General features: G+C 43.4%; 1 protein-coding gene across 1 annotated transcript in view; it reads left to right on the top strand.

Moving 5' to 3' along the window:
* Positions 1–17,004, top strand: part of Slc1a2 (solute carrier family 1 member 2) — a 131,023-nt gene extending 114,019 nt beyond the window's left edge. The window contains exons 10-11 of the mRNA XM_005364094.2: positions 10,826–11,057; positions 15,158–17,004. Of these exons, the coding sequence (XP_005364151.1) occupies positions 10,826–11,057; positions 15,158–15,229 (304 nt within the window). The 3' untranslated portion in view covers positions 15,230–17,004. The remainder of the gene's footprint in view (positions 1–10,825; positions 11,058–15,157) is intronic.
* The last annotated feature ends 678 nt before the right edge of the window (positions 17,005–17,682 follow it).

The following is a 17,682-nucleotide window of genomic DNA, read 5'->3' as shown; positions in this document are numbered from 1 at the left end:
CTCCCAGCATTCAGTTTAGTTCCCCCCTCCCAGTTCAACTCTGCCCTATCACAGTCCAAAACAGCTTCTGTATTCATTAACCAATAAAAGCAACACATATACAGTACTTCCCACATTATCTACACAGGAGGTCGAAAGGATTAAAAAGTAATTTGAGGGCTTGTAGTCTAGTGCAGGGGGAACCCAGATGAATCATATGCAAAAATAAAATATAGCAATAAAATATAGCAATGAGAGGGTCTTGGGCTCCAGCTCAGTTGGCAGAGTGTGTGCCTAGCTTCAAACTGCATACACCAGGCTACATGGTTCATAGCTGTGATACCAGCCCAGGGCAAATGCAGCTGGACGATCAGGAAGTCAAGATCATTCTTAGCTACATAGTGGGTTTGAGGCTAGCCTGGGCTATGGGAGACCCTGTATCAAAAAGAAAATGTATCAGTAATGAACCATCTAATGATATATGTAAAGAATCTCAAGACGTTCTACTGAGTGAGTGGAGCCATATACAAAAGAATGTTTACTGTGTAACTGCATTTACACGAAACTCCTGGGGAAGACCCTATAAGCCAGAGCTGTGAAAAAAGTTATCCTTGGTTCCCTGGCATAAGGAAACTTTGAGGAATGATAGAAATATCCAATATTCACAGGTGTTTATATTTGTCATAACTGGTTGAACTATGTGCTTAAAAAGTTGGTGCATTTTAATGTACATAAGTTACAACTAAATAAAGCATAATTTAAGACAAGATACAGTTAAAAGCACAATATTGAAAAAAGTTATCTATGTCAGTCTAAGATGAAAGGCAAACAGGAGCTATCAGAAAGCAGTAGAAGCGGTGGCTGAATTTGGGTGCGCGCTATGTGTCTGATCCTATAACAGGCTACACCAGTCCTGAAAGTTTGCTGTAGGTCAGAACTCTGAGGCTTGGACTCAGGCATGAACAGAGATTTGACCCTAGGCCTGCCTGCTTCTGGAGCCCTTCATATTCTTGCTCCTGGTCAGATTTAAGTTTCAGAAGGCAGGGCTAGCTATGCAGAGTCATACTGATAGGAAGCCCAGAGCTCCTTGGGTGGAGAGACACAGGACAACCCTATCAAAGCCGTCTGTGCAAAGGCATGGGAGCTACACACTGTGTGGAGACTTAGGTGATGGAAGGTGAGGGAAGGCGGACAACATCCTTGAAGACCATGTAGGGAGGTTGAATCTGACTGTGCGTTCAGCCAGGCTGCATTTCCCAATGAAGAACATTTTACTAGTGTAGAAGATTCATAGCCCATTTATAAATGTGGACAAGCCTGGCTAGATCATCTCTAGGCAGGGAGATTGGAATAGAGTCTCTCTAAGACCTTAAAGGACACCGCGTTCACTGAACATCATACCAATGTATCGCATCCACGTTTGCAGTTAAGTGACAGAGTGTTGGACAGTGTCACCAGCCTTAACGTGGGAGGTGTATTGTGACAAGCGCTGGCAGAGATGGAAAGCCAAAATGCCTGCACTTCCTTTTCAGTTGTCAGGATGAAAAAGCCACATTTTATGGACTTAAGTGTGTATATCCTTCATAGTCACACTCTTCCAGAAATGCAAAGCCTGGAGGACACGGGGAAGGCTAGAAGGAACTCTGGTCTCTTCACATCTGTGCCTGGTGTTCGTGTGAACAGTAGGGGTTGGTTCGGGGCAAGAAGAGACTCGGTGGACACAATCTGTTCAGTCCCTTTCTGGTTGGCTCTTTCATGTCAGAGATATGTTGTAGAGAATGGCTTGACTAGGACCTCACGTCTTTCTCTGCCAGCCTCTCATATTCTGATGGAGAGCCCGTCTCTGACAACTTCCTTTCTTCTGTGCCCCGTGTTGGCTGTGGTATCTGCTCAAGTGAGGCAGCGATGAGTCGGTGGTGGCCCAGGGGGAGAAGGACGAGGAGGGGGTCAGATGAAGGAGACCAGGTGTGAGGTGAGATATGGCTGAGGGAAAGGACCAAGGGGAGAGGAAGACATTGTCAGTGTTTGGGGACAGAGGACATAGTAGGAGTCTGCTAACCTTAACCACACAAGCTGCGACAGAGGCAGATATCCAATTCTGTCCCCTTCCCCTGTCACTCCTTGCTTTCATTCTTTTCTAGATTTTCCCTCTTGAGCCTCCTCGGTTTCTGCTGTGGAGTCTCTTGTTTGCTGCCACTCCATTGTCTCATCTCTTCTTGTATTTTTTTTTTCCTGAAGCCTGAAATCCACAATTAGAATTCATCTTTCAGGGCTAGGGAATGGCTCATGTAGTAATTGCCTTGCAAGCCTGAGGACCCGAGTTCAATCTCCAAAATCCATATAAAAAAAGTAGGTGTGGGCCATCAGGATGGCTCAGTGAGAAAAGACACACTTGCCGTGCAAGCTGGCAACCCACACTCCATACCTGGAACCCATGTAAAGGGAAAGGAGAGAGCCAACTTCACAAAGTGGTCCTCTGTTTTCTACATATGCATCGTTGTGGCACGCACACACTAAAAAATCATAAACTGGTCATAGTTTATACATACATTGTAATCCTAGCATTGGGGAGGCAGGGACAGGCAGATTTGTGGCCAGACATCCTAGCCAAATCAGTGAGTTCCAGGCTGGTGAATGGCAAGAGAGCCTGACTCACAAACAAGGCTGGCGGGCTGTGATAAAAGTGGCTGAGAGCTAGGGCTGGTTTCTGGCATGTCTCCCATGCACATATACACTTGCACACACAGGAACCATCACACTTGTGCTTGTACACATGCACACGAATGCACACACAATTTCAACTTATACATTTGTGCTGGTGGAGCAGTCTCCCTGTCATGCCAGGGACTTAGAGTGGCGAGGAAGGAGTGACATCATCAGGAATGAGGGAGAGACACACGTTTGGCAGGTATGGCAGCATCTCTGCGTCGGCTCTATGGAGGATGTCTTAGAAGAGGACACTGCTAATCACAAGGGTCAGTGTCTTGCTGAGGCACAGTAGAGCTAGTATGACCAGAACAGGGACTCTTCAGATGACTCTCTGTTGTCTCTTGTTCTTGTTCTTCTTCCTCTTCCTCCTCCTTTTCCTTTTCCTTTTCCTCCTCCCCCTCTCTGTTTTTCAAGATAGGGTTTCTCTGTGTAACAGCCCTGGCTGTCCTGTAACTCTCTCTGTGGACCAGGCTGGCCTCAAACTCAGAGATCCATCTGCCTCTGCCTCCTGAGTGCTGGGATTAAAGGTGTGGGCTACCACCACCCAGTCTCTCTGTTGTTTCTTTTTTTCCTTCTTTTTCTTTATTGTTTTTATAGAGTTATATATTTTCCTCCATTCGCTGCCCTTCCTTCCCTTGCCCCTTCTACCCTCTCCCATGATTCCCATACTCTAAATTTACTCAGAAGATCTTGTCTTTCTCTACTTCCCATGTAGATTAGATCCATGTATGTCTCTCTTGGGGACCTCTCTGTTGTCTAGGTTCTCTAGGATTGTGAATTGTAGGATGGTTTTTCTTTGCTTTATGTCGGTTGTTTTTTAATTGTCACCACAAAGTCTGTTGGTGGAGAGGGGAGCAGAGAGGCCCAGAGTGGGAAAAGCTGGAGAAGATGGACCTCCTACATGGTCTTCCCCACGGGTTTTATTGTTTTTCCCCTTAAAAACTCACATTGGCATTTCACTTTCATTTGAGCAGAATTGAGAGATGGGACTTTAAGATCTGCTTGCTCCAGGGAGAGTGGCACTGGTGCCACCGTACAATGATGAGCTCAGTCCCTTCTTCCTTCTAGCATTTGATGGCACAGGAGTATAGCCACACCATATTCTGGTGCCTTCATCCAAGACTTATCAGGCTCTATAGCTCTAAGAAAAATCAATTTCTGTTCTTTACAAATAGCCCAGTCTCAAGTATTTTGTTATGGTACTACAAATGGACAAAGAGATTCTCGAGTCTATGTACTAAAAACCAAGAACCTTTTGTTTGCCCTGTTTTCTCTTTTGTCCTCCTATGATTAAACTATAACCAGTAACCTAATGAAGTAGGACAGTGACGTAGAACCAAGGCCTTAGCTACTCTTGCAGTTCAAGTTCTCCAGCCCCATCAAGTCTGCCACCATGAGCCCTGGAGTTCTTGACAGTCTCCTGCTCTCAAGCCTGTTGGCTGAGAGTCACTTCATGACATATTCAAGACCCTGCCTATGTGTGACCTAAATGTTAGTAAATGGAATAGGAGGACTGGATTCTCTCTGCTCACCCCATGCAGGTGCCCACATGCTCACACTTTTATTGGAGGGTATGGTGTCCTAACTGTATGCCAGCAATGTGCCAGCAGGAAGGATATTGACCAACAAAAAGGATGATCCATCTGGATTCATTTGAGGAAATCATGCAACAAACGAACAAACAAACAAACCTTCCCGAGCTGGAACAGGAAAGAAGAGCACAATGCGCCAGTGCGCCAATGGAAAGCTCTTTTCTAGTTCTAAGGCTCTAATCTCAGAGGGGCTGAGGCCATGTGGTCAAGAAGGAAAGAGGAAGGAAGAGTGGAGGATCTTGGGAAGATGGGCATCGGAGTTGGGCCACATCTGCTTTCAATCAGTACTGATGCCACACTCATTTCTACCAGAGAGCATTCTGGAAAGAGCATCCGAACTTGCTAAGCTCCACCTTTGGATGCTGATCACTGGTGTTTAAGTGGGGCAGTGGGCTGGGTTGAGATAGGATTGTAAGGGGAGGTTGTCTGGTCCTTAGAAAAGTAGTTTGTGGAGGAAGAGCAAAGAAAAAGAGACGGTCGTGTTTTCTTCTTTAGGCAAAATCTGTAAGTTTTTTTTTTTATCTGCTAGCAGTTTTTCAATTTAAAACCAAACAGAGCCTGTGGAGACATTTAATGTGTCACAGTGTTTGCCAATTGCTGTAGCTGATCCAGCCTCCTTACAGCTCACTAGGTCCCAGCACGTTTCTGTGGGCAAGCTTAGCTGCTCTGGAAATGTCATGGTGAAAACCAAGGTTCTAGAGCATTTCCAAACGCCTAGATCTTGAAGTATGAAAAAATCAGGCCTGGTTAATACTTGAACCATCTCCTGGGACCCAGGATACCTTTGTATCCAAACTCTGATATTTATAAGAAACTATTGGAGGATAAGAAAGATGGAAGATGAAGGGAAAACTGAGACCCAATACCAAAATCAGTTCCTGGGCCTGGCAAGCGCTATTAAGGGAAAACCGCATACAGTGACATCAACATGAATGTGTGCTCCACGTCTCAGAAGACACTTGGTTAGGATCTTTTCTGGACTCATATTTACTAAGCAAGGGTAGGTGTGACTGAGATGACATCTAGAAATGTTACCTAAAATGGTCCCCACCATGTGGGGACCACCCCTTTCTGGAGGGAGCAGAGCTTTGGTCCTCAAATGGAGTGTGCGCCCAATATGATGTGAATTCAGGAGGTAGAGGATGGAGCTCAAGTACTGAAATGTCTTCTGAGTTCCCAGGCAGTGCTGATGATGGGGTCCAGGGGTCTCACGCTTGGAAAAATGGGCTAGAGTAGGGAGGGAGTTTGTGGTCAGCCAGGATCTTCCTGACTGTGAGTGTCTAAGCACTCTATATTCAATGACTGGTATACATTCAACGAACGTAAACTGTCAGTTTATTATGTATTAGCCATTTTTCTGATCACTTAGCAGTTCAGGCTCACTTAAAAGTTACAACAATTTTTAAGGAATCTGCCCCATGTAGTTGTGGTAACTGAGAGATGTAATTTATCCTGTTTGGTGGCTATTAAATGATTAATCTGTCATTCAAATACAGACATCTTGGACGTTTCTTGGACAGTCTAGGCCTGAGAAGATGAAGTCTCTGATCCTTATTTAAGCCATGTGCATAATTTTAAGTGTGTGCTCATCTGAATGAGCACATGTGCATGCACACACATACACACTACTACTACTACTACATACAAAACATACTTAACTTCCACTTCTATCTTGATGGAAAAGAAAACTAATTCCTACATCCCCATCTCTTTGAAGATTCTAGAAGTCCATGTTTATGTCAGGCTTTGTCTTTCATTCTTCATGCACACAGATTTCTTCTCATCCTAACCTGTGCCAGCTTCACTCTAAAATGTGAACTACGGTCCACCAAGGCCTCCACTCCCAACTCAAGGCAAGGCGAGAACAGATCCAGGGGCTGGCTGCACATAAAACTCCACACAGGGAGACCAGTTTTGATAGGTCACAAAAGCTAAGGAGAATAAAAAAAGAAAGAAAATGGAAAGTCTCTTTCACCTGCAGTTGAATCTCAGTGTTTTCTAAATCCTATGATAGATCAGATATCAGCCTAGGAATTAAATTTAAGAGATTTGCTTCGTTTTTATTTATGTGTATGTGTCTGTGTGTGTGAGTATATGCATGTGAGTGGGGTTTCCTGGGCAGGAGGAGGGTTTCAGAACTCCTAAAGCTGGAATTACAAGCAGTTTTGATCTACCTCATATATGTGCTGGGAATCAAACTCAGGTTCTTTGCAAGAGCAGTTCAGGCTCATAACTCTCAAGCCTGCGTCAGCAATGAAAACTTTAGTATTGAGACTCTCTTTCCTTAGGAAAAACAACTCTTCAGCACCCAAACCTCTCATGATTGCCCCTGTCTTGATGACCGTTTTCCATGGTTTGTCTTGCTGAATCCTCTTGCTCTTCTCTGTGTCTTTCCCAAGTCATTGTCCACCACTTTCAGTTTGGATTTCCATGACTTGCTCCTCCTCTTGAATGATGCCTGTGTCGTCCCTTTTCACTGTGCAAATCCTGCCAGATGTTTGCTAAACAACAAACAATCCTTTATTTCTCTTAAATTCATCTGCTTCTAATCTAGATGAACAATCCATTCTGTTCTTCCTCCTGCTCCTAGCTATTTCCCAACTCTCCCACCCTCCCCCAGGCCACACTGAATGCTCACAACCCTTTCTGCTTTCTATGTTCTCAGACTTCAAGTGTAGCTAGAAAACATTTATTTTTTAATTGCATCTGAACTGATCGTTTACAGATGTTTTTGTCTTCTGAGTCTTCTCAAAACAAAATGGCACAGATGCTTATGTGGCGTTGCTACTATACTGGGAATTGTGAGTGATCTAGAGATGGTTCAGTATATGTGGGGAGACGCCTATTGGTTATAAGCAACTGTTAGGACATTTGGTATAAGGGACTTGAGCATCTATGGATTTGGGTATCCGTGGGAGGTCTTGAAACCAGTTCCTCCATAGCAACTATAAAACCTGGTCTGAGTGCTCAAAGAGTTTACACTCTAGAAAGATGTTTCAAAACAGCAACCAGATGTGGTGTGCTCAAGAAATCCCAACAGTGTACTGGGTGCAAAATGAGGAGTAGGCAACTTGTAGGGGATTAAAGAGGAAATAAACTCATCACTTGACTAATAATAGCAATACTATGAGCAGCTAATGGATTGGCATTTATTGTGTGCCATATCAGCCTTTCATATGCAAAGGATTTTGTGGTGAGCCTCTCAGATGGCATGTCGGAAGCTATTATCTTCCCCACTGGTGGGTGTACCCATTCTGAGATTTTGTGGTGAGCCTCTCAGATGGCATGTCGGAGGCTATTAACTTCCCTGCTGGTGGGTATACCCGTTCTAACTGGGACAAATGACAAAGCTGCACGAGAAAAACCTGTTAGAGCAGGATGGCTCTTCAAGATGGAATCCAATCTCAACTAACAGTTGGGTGAGTATCCTTCCTTCCTGAAGCCCAGGTGTTTTAGCCCTCCAATGCCAGCCTGGTCGGAACCCTATGTGACCCATTGCTGCCACACAGAGACCCCTCCAAGACAGTCCTTCATCACCCTGTCTTCTAAGAGCCCGCATTGTGCTTTGTTTCCACTTGGTGAAGTTCTATGAGATTCTAGCATTGGGTTCTTTTACATCTACAGCGATAATCATTTCTCAGGATTCAACACATTACAAAGACCCAGAAGAGCTGGATGACCCAGCACTCCCTGTGAGAACTTGGACCTTTAGACATTCTCACATCCTCCTGCCAGAGGACTTGGACCAAGACAAAAAAGAACCAGAGTACCTTGGCAATTATTTCTCTTCAAATAAGCCAGGTCCAGTGATTGGTGTGAAGGACTGTTCAGACCCCTCTTGTTTCTGGTTCCTGCCAGCCCAGAAAGAAGAGTTGTGCCATTTGTAGTGAATTCATTAAATGCAAAATTCTGTTCCCGTCTCTTTTGTTTTCTTGCCCTCCTGGCAGACAGAATCCCAGAGGTGCATAAATAATTCTATTCCTTTTGTTTTTTTAATCCCCTCTTCTTTTGCCTTCTCTTCTTTCTCCTCCTCTCTTCCTTCTCTTCTTCCTCCTCCTCCCTTCTTCTCCTCCCCCTTCTCCCTCCTTTCTCTCTCTACTACTGGGGTCAACATGGAAGACAGACTTTACCAAGAGGTCAGTGGTGACCATGACAGAAAATGAAAGTTATTTGCTTGTAGAAAACTTTCCACGTATGAACCAAAAATTCTCATATCCTTTTTTGGGCCAGAGTTACAGTTCTCTAGAGTCAGTAAGACATTTCCCCGGTGGTTTGTAAGTTGTTTGACTTTGCAGTATTGGAGGAGCAAAAAACATACAAACAGGAGGAGAAGGAGTAGGAACTGTAAAATGAGAAAAGATAGGATGTTTTTTAAATTAATTAATTAAAAAAATATAAACAGAATAGCCATGATTGCTCTCCTGACTGGGTATCCTGGGAAGTTGGCAAGGTGGGGCTTAATCTAAATTGGCATCTTGCTGTCTGACATACATCCTTTCCTTCCTGCAGTCTTCCTGAGGAACCCATCTTCATGAATTTGTCTTATGTCCCTTTTCTTCCATAGTGTAGAGTCAAGTCCCTCTACCAAAAGATACAGTTGTCATCTCCACTTTGGGTCCCATTCTCTTAAATCTCTCCAGGACTCGTCACCAGAGAGCATCATCTTTTCTCCGTCCCTTTAGTCTTGCCATCTCAATGGGCTTCATTTAATGTTTAGTCAACTTCAAGTATTCTGCTTCTAAAACAAAACAACCCGTGTCCTCTGCCTCTCTCATCAACCGTTCCCTTTGCTCTCTCCCCCTTTGGAGAAGGTGCCTCTCCATACGTAACGCCCCACTCCTGCTCTCAACTTGTAAAAGCCAGTTTCTGGCCTTCTAGACTGCTCTCGGTGGATCAACTGCAGTCTCCTTGTTCCTAAAACCTAGAGCTCCTTCTCTCTTTTGTGGACTCAAGGTGGTAGTTGGCGTTGTCTGCCTCATCCTGCCTGTTACAGGAGTTGGAGAAAAGGTAAGGCTAATGTTTTCAGGGGGAGACAGCAGCTTAACCAGTCATGTGCTGCCTAGAAACTGCCAAGATACATTTGATTGACCAAGTAAAACTTGTACTGATATTACATGTACATTATCATCAGGTTAAATAACTTTTTAGTTTTTAGCAGGTGTCTGAAACTGTGGTCAACATTTTGGTTCTATTGTTTTATCTTCCTAACAACTCTGTGTACTGGCCATCTCTGGTTATTTCAGTTTTGAAAAGGCCCACACATAATAAGATGCTCAGAGCTGCCAGCAGGTAAGGGACAAAGATCACATTTGACTCCAATCCAGGCTACCTCTGGAATATATGATTTTTCTTATGGTGCTGTGATAAAACCCAAAGCCTTGTACACACTAAGTAAGCCCTTTGCCTCTGAGCTACATCCCAGCCATTTATTTTCTCTGCTGTATACAAAAATTATATTATATACATAATTTTATGTTTTAAAATGTAAAATACACTTATATTAGAAAAGTACCACATTATATCTTGATGTGTATATATATTGGGTAGTATTTAGTCAAGTTAAATATATATGTCTTCTCAGAAATAATTTCTTTATGCTGAAACTGATTACATCCCTCTTTTGCCTTTGAAATGTACAGGGCATTTCTGCTGTTATGTAATAGCACAGTGGGGTTTCTTACTCTCATCTGACTGTCTCTAATGCCTTGGCAACTCCTGTCCCATTTTCCTTCTTGGACACTTATGCTGGGGTTTCTTTACCATCAGCTTCAGGTGCCCGTGGATGTCCTCAGGCCTAAATCTTCACTCAGCTACAGACCCCAGCATTCCTTAGTTAGATTCTCAAGAGCAGAAGAGGGACCAGCACATTCGAAGACAGAGACACACCCAAGAACTCAGGTTCAGCGCTGATCACTTGACAGGCACCCCCAGCACCGTGGGCAGATCTGCTGATTGAAGTCAGGCAGCCAGAATTGCGAGGGAGCCACGTCACGTTCCTTCAAGTGTAGCTTCATTATTCCTACTTCCTGACGACAGATAGACTGCATCCCAGCAATTAGAATTTATTCACAGTCATTGCTCGAATTTTAAAGTTAAGGTTTCCACTCTTCCTGTACCTTAATCATACTCATAGAATCCGAAGGGCAAGTGAGTGTCCTCAACAACGTTACTTTGTCTCCTTTTTTTCCTTTTTCACATTTATTTGTTTATTTATTTAGCTCTTTAGTAGCTTTCCAGCACCTTCATTGACAGGACTTTGGAAGGGTAGAAAATGTAGTCAAAAGTTCCTTCACACTGACTGGCTTGTACTTTCTGATGAGCGAGCACAACTACTCTTAAGAACTCAGTGAGCTTTCTTGGCGCTGATTCCCTGAAGTGAGTTTTTATATCATTAACAACCACTTTTTTAAAAATTCATAACTTGTAGCATAGGACACAAGGAAAGATATTCTGGATACTTGCTGATTAGAGAAACACTCTGAAATATTCTTCTTCGGTTCATAGGAAGAGCAATTCCTCACTGAACTTCTTTGCTTCATCCCTAGGGACAGGATGAGAACTTCAGTCAATGTTGTGGGTGACTCTTTTGGGGCTGGGATCGTCTATCACCTCTCCAAGTCTGAACTGGATACCATTGACTCGCAACACCGAATGCATGAAGACATCGAAATGACCAAGACGCAGTCCATTTACGACGACACGAAGAACCACAGGGAAAGCACCTCTAACCAGTGTGTCTATGCTGCACACAACTCTGTCATAATAGACGAGTGCAAGGTACCTTTCCCATTCCTGGATATCGAGACCTGCATATAAATAGTGCATGCCGGACTTCTTAAAAACACAAAACCCTGCATCCATTCTTACCATGCTTTTGTAAGGAATCATGTAACCCAAGCTTCCATGAGGCCCAGATCACCCCACTCTGCATGGTGGAGAAATCAGTAAATCGAACACCAAAAGAACCAAGCAGTTGCTTGTTTCAACAGATTCCCTCATTCCCCTCACTCCTCCAATTTGGCTGATTTTTTTTCACTTGTTGGGACAAGAATTTGTGATCATTAAAACTTTGATGGCCTTCAGATATTCTCTGCCTCAAAGGAAGGGTCAAGAAAAATGTTGATCAAGTATCATTGACTTTATGTAGCATGACTATTCCTCCTTACTCTGTATTATAAATTCCTTTTTCTTTTAAAGTTTGATTGGCTGTCATCCTTTTATTTTTTTTTATTTTTGGGTGGAAGGATAAGTTTTAGTCTGGCTTTTTTTTTCTTTTTCTTTTTTCTTTTTTTTTTTTTTTTGCATCCCAAATAGGGATGCCGTTCCAAGAATAACCATCTTTCCAAACAGTTACCCAGAGTCTTTAAAATGCTAGGTACCACACACTCCAGTTCTCCTGCACTGTGGGTGTTCTGGGTTCTCTTTCAAGCTGTTGGGTGCCAAGTCTGTAAGCTTGATGGGTCCTTGCTGGCCTTCACTGTAGCTAACCTGACATTGTTAAAGGTATACTGTTGTGACCAGAGCGATGCAAACCTGGAGACCCTGGTGGTGAGAGAAGGGCTGGCTTGCTGAAATGGTTGAGTGTGTGGCTGAGCCAGTTTGAGTCAACAGAGATCCCTGCTGCCTTTTTGACTCCTGCTGGAAGATCCTGCTCAATCTTCTCATTGTGGTAAATCTTGAGTTATTCCAAATAACTCCATGGTTTCTGCCAGAGAGGTAAGGCTAACAGGAACAATTCCATTGACCAGACTGGATGATGGGTCCATAGTACTTGTAGACCAGAGAGCCCTTCTTGTTCTCTCTACGTCAAGTACACGTGCAGGTGAGCCAAGGCTCTGCTACAAACTGAGGCGTGAGACTACTCATTGATCAACTGATAAGGCAAAAGTGATGTCTATTTTTTAAATTTCAGACCAATTTTTGGGTCAGTAATCCATTTTCTTGCAGTGTTGGTGTTTTTCACATCCAAGTGAACATGTTAAGTTCCTTTACACACACACACGCACGCACGCACACACACACACACACACACACACACACACACACACACACGTTAGTTTGGATCAAAAAGGGTCAGTATTCTCATGAAATGATTTTTATCTCATATTTATCAAGTATTTATTGTGTGCCTTGTATGATTTAGTGGTGTGTGTCCCCTCCCCCATGACATCACATGTTTTTGTCTTTCACCAAGTGTTTATTGAGTGCCTGTACCCGTAAGGCCCTGATTATGTCCTGGGGCTATGCAAACAAGAACATGCGATATAACACAAGAAAGGAGATTTGAACTCAGATTATTTTCACTCAAGGAAACATAGGATGAGATGCAGTGGAATAACCATATCTATTTTTTTGTTTCGCTATTATGAGAAGAAGAATCCCAGCTAATGCAGGGACCCTTTGGGTGACTTTTCAAAGGGCTTCATGGTACTGCATGTGTTTTGAAAAGTAAGGAGTAGAGCTATGGAAACATCTTTCTTTTTCAGACTCACTTTCCTCTTCTTAAAGATTGCAGAAAGCTGGGAAGTGATGGTACAAGCTTTTAATCCCAACACTTGGGAGACAGAGCATGGAAAATCTCTGCGTTCAAGGCCAGCTTGGTGTATAGATGGAGCCCAGGACAGACAGAGCTACACTAAGAAACCCTGTCTTGAAAAACAAAAATCAAAACAAAGCAAAGCAAAATATTGCAAGACTATTTATTACATGTTTTAAAGAAAACTGCAAAGGTAAATAAAGGGAATAAATGGATCCTGGCGCTATAAAACAAGCCCATACATAGTGGCATGTGGTCTTCATCCAGCATTATCGTGCCCAGACTCCCTAACAGTGCCTGGGCTGTTGTAGGCACTCAATGCATATTTGTTGACTAAACCCCACTAGAATCTTGATTCCATGTCGTGTCTAGATAGCCTTTTTATTGCACAGTGTCATACAGCGAGTTGCTCAACCTCTCCATAAGATTGACTACCCTATCAACCACCTGCATCTGTCTTGAACAATTAGCATTTAGATGGTGTTGATATTTAATCCGAGCAGGCCCTGAGGATAATGTATGTTGGTGTGCCGGTTTCGTAAGTATCTCAGGTGCTTGCATTTTTAGGGAGGTGATTGACTTTAGCTCTTTGAAGAGGAGCAGATCCTCGGTCTTCTCCCTCTGGTACCTGTGTCAATGATGTAGAAGGCAGCCAGAGCTATGTGCACAGATGCACATCCTTCCCACAAGTATCCGGCTTGCATCCATTCATTCCTTTGAACTTCTTTCCAGTCAGTTCTCAGCGTCACCACTTTTTAGGTCCAGTTTTCAGAGCCCAGCAGGAAGAGTGTCAATGCTTGTTGCCAAGGCCCTACCCTCTGTGGAGCAAGACAGGTGTAGAGTGGGTTAGGGAGAAGACTTTCAGCTTTCTTTGGTTCGGCAGGGGGACAACTGCCAGAAAAGCCGCTGTTCCCACTACTTCTGAAATACAGGTCCCAGTATTTACACATAAAAAGGGAACACACCCCACATGTTGTATGGTTCTCTTAGGATGCCACATTGTGATGGATAACTGTGTACTGCTGTCGATCTGATTGATCACTGAGAGCCAATTAGGATGCCACATTGTGATGGATAACTGTGTACTGCTGTCGATCTGATTGATCACTGAGAGCCAAACAAGCACATTTAAGGTCACCAGGAATAGGCAGGTTTCTCCAGTCTGTCTCTGGTAGTCTTTATTGACAGTTTGGTGAAGGGGAAACCAGTTTGCTGCAGCTCTGGTCAAAACATTTCAAGCGTTGTTATGTCATGCCGGTCTCTACCTCCTAATGGTAGTTGGGAGCTATTAATTCTCATTGGACTAACAGCATGTGAGGCATATCCCTGCTAACTGCATGGGCTTTTTAAGCAATGGTGTGGGGGGGGGGAGCTGGGTGTGCTAATGGGAATTGAAAGAACGGGTAGTTTTTTTTTTTTCATTGCATGGTTCACGAAGGTCACTTGGTTCTCTGTTCCTAGCATGCTGCATGCTCTAGATGCATGCATTTCATTTCCACTTGGGTAAAAAGGAGGTCAGACTTCTTTCAAACCTTGCTGCATTTGTCATGTCTCCATATTCTAATGCTTCCATAAATCCAGTCTCTTCATTATGTGGAATATCAGTCCTGGGTTTAAGTTTGCACTTGACGTTGAGGACAGACAGACATAAGGTAAGCTAGGAAACCTGCCTAGAAGTGGATGGGAAGACTTCCCTCCTGCATAAAGGTTCAGTTTGCTCTGGGCCAGAAACAAAATATGTATGGTTTGCTAATTATACGTTTCTAGGTGTTTGCATTGAAATGATTTGGAATACATTGCTACTAATCTCCAACTTTTAAACTCCCCCCTTTTCATTTCTAAAGTCAAGATAACGTATTCAGTAAAGACAAAACATCATCATTTCAGTAATTAAGACTAAACATGTATGAAATTCACCTGGCCTCACTGTGCCTGAACCTTTCACGTGCATGAGTAGAAGTAGCTGCCTAATTCTGGATTTCTTTCTGTATGGTTGTATGGAGTAGCACGTGGCACTTACTGTAGTTTCAGGATTACAGTAATATGTAATGAGTCTCTGGGCACTGAGATTCCCCACAATGCTAAAAATACTGTTGAAGCTGTCCCTTCAATGCTGAGTATCTGTGATTCCTCAATACCCTCCAGGCAAATATAATTTAATTCTCTATCCGCTGTTGAACACCAGGAGGACTTCAAAACTAATTTTGAAGGAATACCACTTAAAACTATGGTTTCAGCATACACTGTAAGCTTGGATCTGGTGCTTCTCCACATGACCCATGGGTAGTGTTTCTTGTGGTTCGTGGCCTGTAAGTTGGATGTTGATGGTAATTGTTTTCAGGTAACTCTGGCGGCCAATGGGAAGTCAGCTGACTGCAGTGTTGAGGAAGAGCCTTGGAAACGTGAAAAATAATGACCTGAATCTCAGCCAATTCTTGAATAAACTCCCCAGCGTATCTTATGGTAAAAGATGCTCTAAACAGGCTTCCTTTGCGAAAGGAAAAATGCATATATTTCTATGTTTACTTAATCTGTTAGCCGAGGCTTAGAGGAGTTGTTGTGCACCGTGATGACAGGCACCATGCTGTGTCTTTGCCAAATAATGCTTCATAACTGTCTAATTTTCTTACTTGTGTTATTGTCTGGATGGATGCTGCTGGAGAAATCACTTTGAACAGAAGACACATTCTCGCGAGCTTCCCTATGTCTCGATGCAGACCTGTGTATGCTGTTTCCCCAGGGAGACAGGACGAAAGCAGTGTGGTACACGCCAGGGACTGGAGACAGTGAGCACACGCAGTATGGTATTTCTTAAAGTGTTCATGGCTCACCTTGTTCTGTACTAAAGATTCTGCTAGAAGCTTCTAGAAGTTCCTCCTCTCCAACCTGTAAAGTCAACACCTGCGTTGACCGGAAGCATCTGTTGTAGGGAACTCTGACGACTTACAATTTGTGTACTGTCTAAGTTAAGTGGGTGTCCATACTCTTGGAAGGCAGGTGACCCTGGAGCCCATGACAGCTGCTCTGCCTTCCGTGTGTGTGTGTGTGTGTGTGTGTGTGTGTGTGTGTGTGTGTGTGAAAATGAAAAATGGGGAATTTAAAATTTGAAAATGAACTAGGAATTATCTGTGCATAACTACTGCATACCTTGAGAAAAGTAGGAGAACATAGTCAATCTAACTTTTAACCAGGCTTAAATATTCAAGCACACTTGTTTGATTTGCATTCAGACAGTAGAGTGAAGTTGTGTGATTGTCTGTCTGATCTGTTTCTATTTGTTCCACGCATCAGATTCTCATTTGAGTTCCTAGCAAAAAGATTTGCAATATCCAAATTGCTTCCTTCACATTCTCACCCGTCTACATTGCTGAGCATCTTAGCTTCCTCACACAGAGGGACACATGTTGACTATGCCTCTTTTCGTATCATTTTGATATATAACACGTAGAAAGTGTTCCATTTTATAAAGGGCCTGAAAACCATCCCAAGACACAAAAGCATTCTTTCTCTTCAGTGAGAAAGGAACAGCAAGCGAAACGCTCTATAAAATCCTATAAAGGTGATATTCCCAAGACAGAGTGCAGGCAGCCTCGAAGCATCAAGTAGGGACAAAGAATGACTCCACACAACCTCCCGGGTAGACTCCTGTCCAAGGGCTGTGAAAGTCTGAAGGAAGAAATAATATAATTGGCACAGCATGGTGGCTTGCCTGTGATATGCAGCCAATGAATCCTTAATGATCGGTTGTGCAAGCTAAAATTCTGACTGTCTCCACTATTATCTTCTGATGAATAACCCACAGTATTTTCCTAAGATTCCTGGGTTTAAGGGTTAGCTGGGAACTTGAGTAACTGAGAAACAGAACACATTTGACTCTAAAGAGCAGATAGAACCTGTTCACAGGTCAAAATACATGTGTCTTCCGAGGCAAGTAGAGCTGGGGAGACCTTCATAAATAATAGTAGGATACAGCGTCTCTGACAAAGGGTACTGCGACATTGCCTCTCCTTTGAGTCTCTTGTGACTTCTCTCCTTCGAATCAGACAGCTTGGAAACATACAAAAGACAAGAGATTCCTGGCTTTTGTTTGTTTGCTTTAATCTCATAAACCTTAATTGTTTTTAAACAAGGACCACCATGGAGCAGTATTAACTGAATTATTTATTTATTTTTTTGGTTTGGTTTTTGGCTTTTGAAACAAGGTTTTGCTGTGCAGCCCAGGCTAGCTTCAAACTCACAGCCTTCCTGCTCAGCCTCAGTTCTAAGATGGGCACCAGCGAACCAGCTGGCAGATGGTTTTTGAGTGCTGTTTGTTTTCACCTTCATTTGAAGGACAGTTAGCAGGGTAGCCATGCCAGGCAATGAGTCCCTTATAGAAGACAAGAGGGACCAAGATGACAGTCTTTGGTGTAGCTGTGGAACTGTTCCAGATAGCCTGAAAGTGGTACCCACTACTCCCGTAGGAAATGCTTTCCTACCTGTGTAGATGTATCTAGGGAAGGCATCCAGGAGCATGCTGGGTTTTGCTATGTGTGTTGGGGGACGTCTTTCCATACAATGGTTCTCCCCAGATGGAAGGCCATCTCGTTACTTATACATTGACCTTTTCTCAAAAGCAGCCACATGATGACAATGTGTGCTGTTGCTTCATAGTCTGCCTGAAAACCTTTCTAGTTTGTTTTGTCTTCAGCTTGTCCCTAGCTGTCCCATTAACCTGTGTCAGAGGGCAGTGTTTTTAGGAGAGCCAAGACACTGCTTCCCTAGTCGGGTTTTTCTGATTTCAGATTACATACCTGGTCTCACAAGAATTGTAGATCTGAATGCCCAATCTCTTATGTGTAGTTCTCTCTCTCTCTCTCTCTCTCT

The sequence above is a fragment of the Microtus ochrogaster genome, assembly GCF_000317375.1.
Source record: "Microtus ochrogaster isolate Prairie Vole_2 chromosome 14 unlocalized genomic scaffold, MicOch1.0 chr14_random_1, whole genome shotgun sequence".
NCBI lineage: Eukaryota > Metazoa > Chordata > Mammalia > Rodentia > Cricetidae > Microtus > Microtus ochrogaster.
Note: the sequence above shows the minus strand (reverse complement) of the source record. Positions and strands in the feature narration are given on the sequence as shown.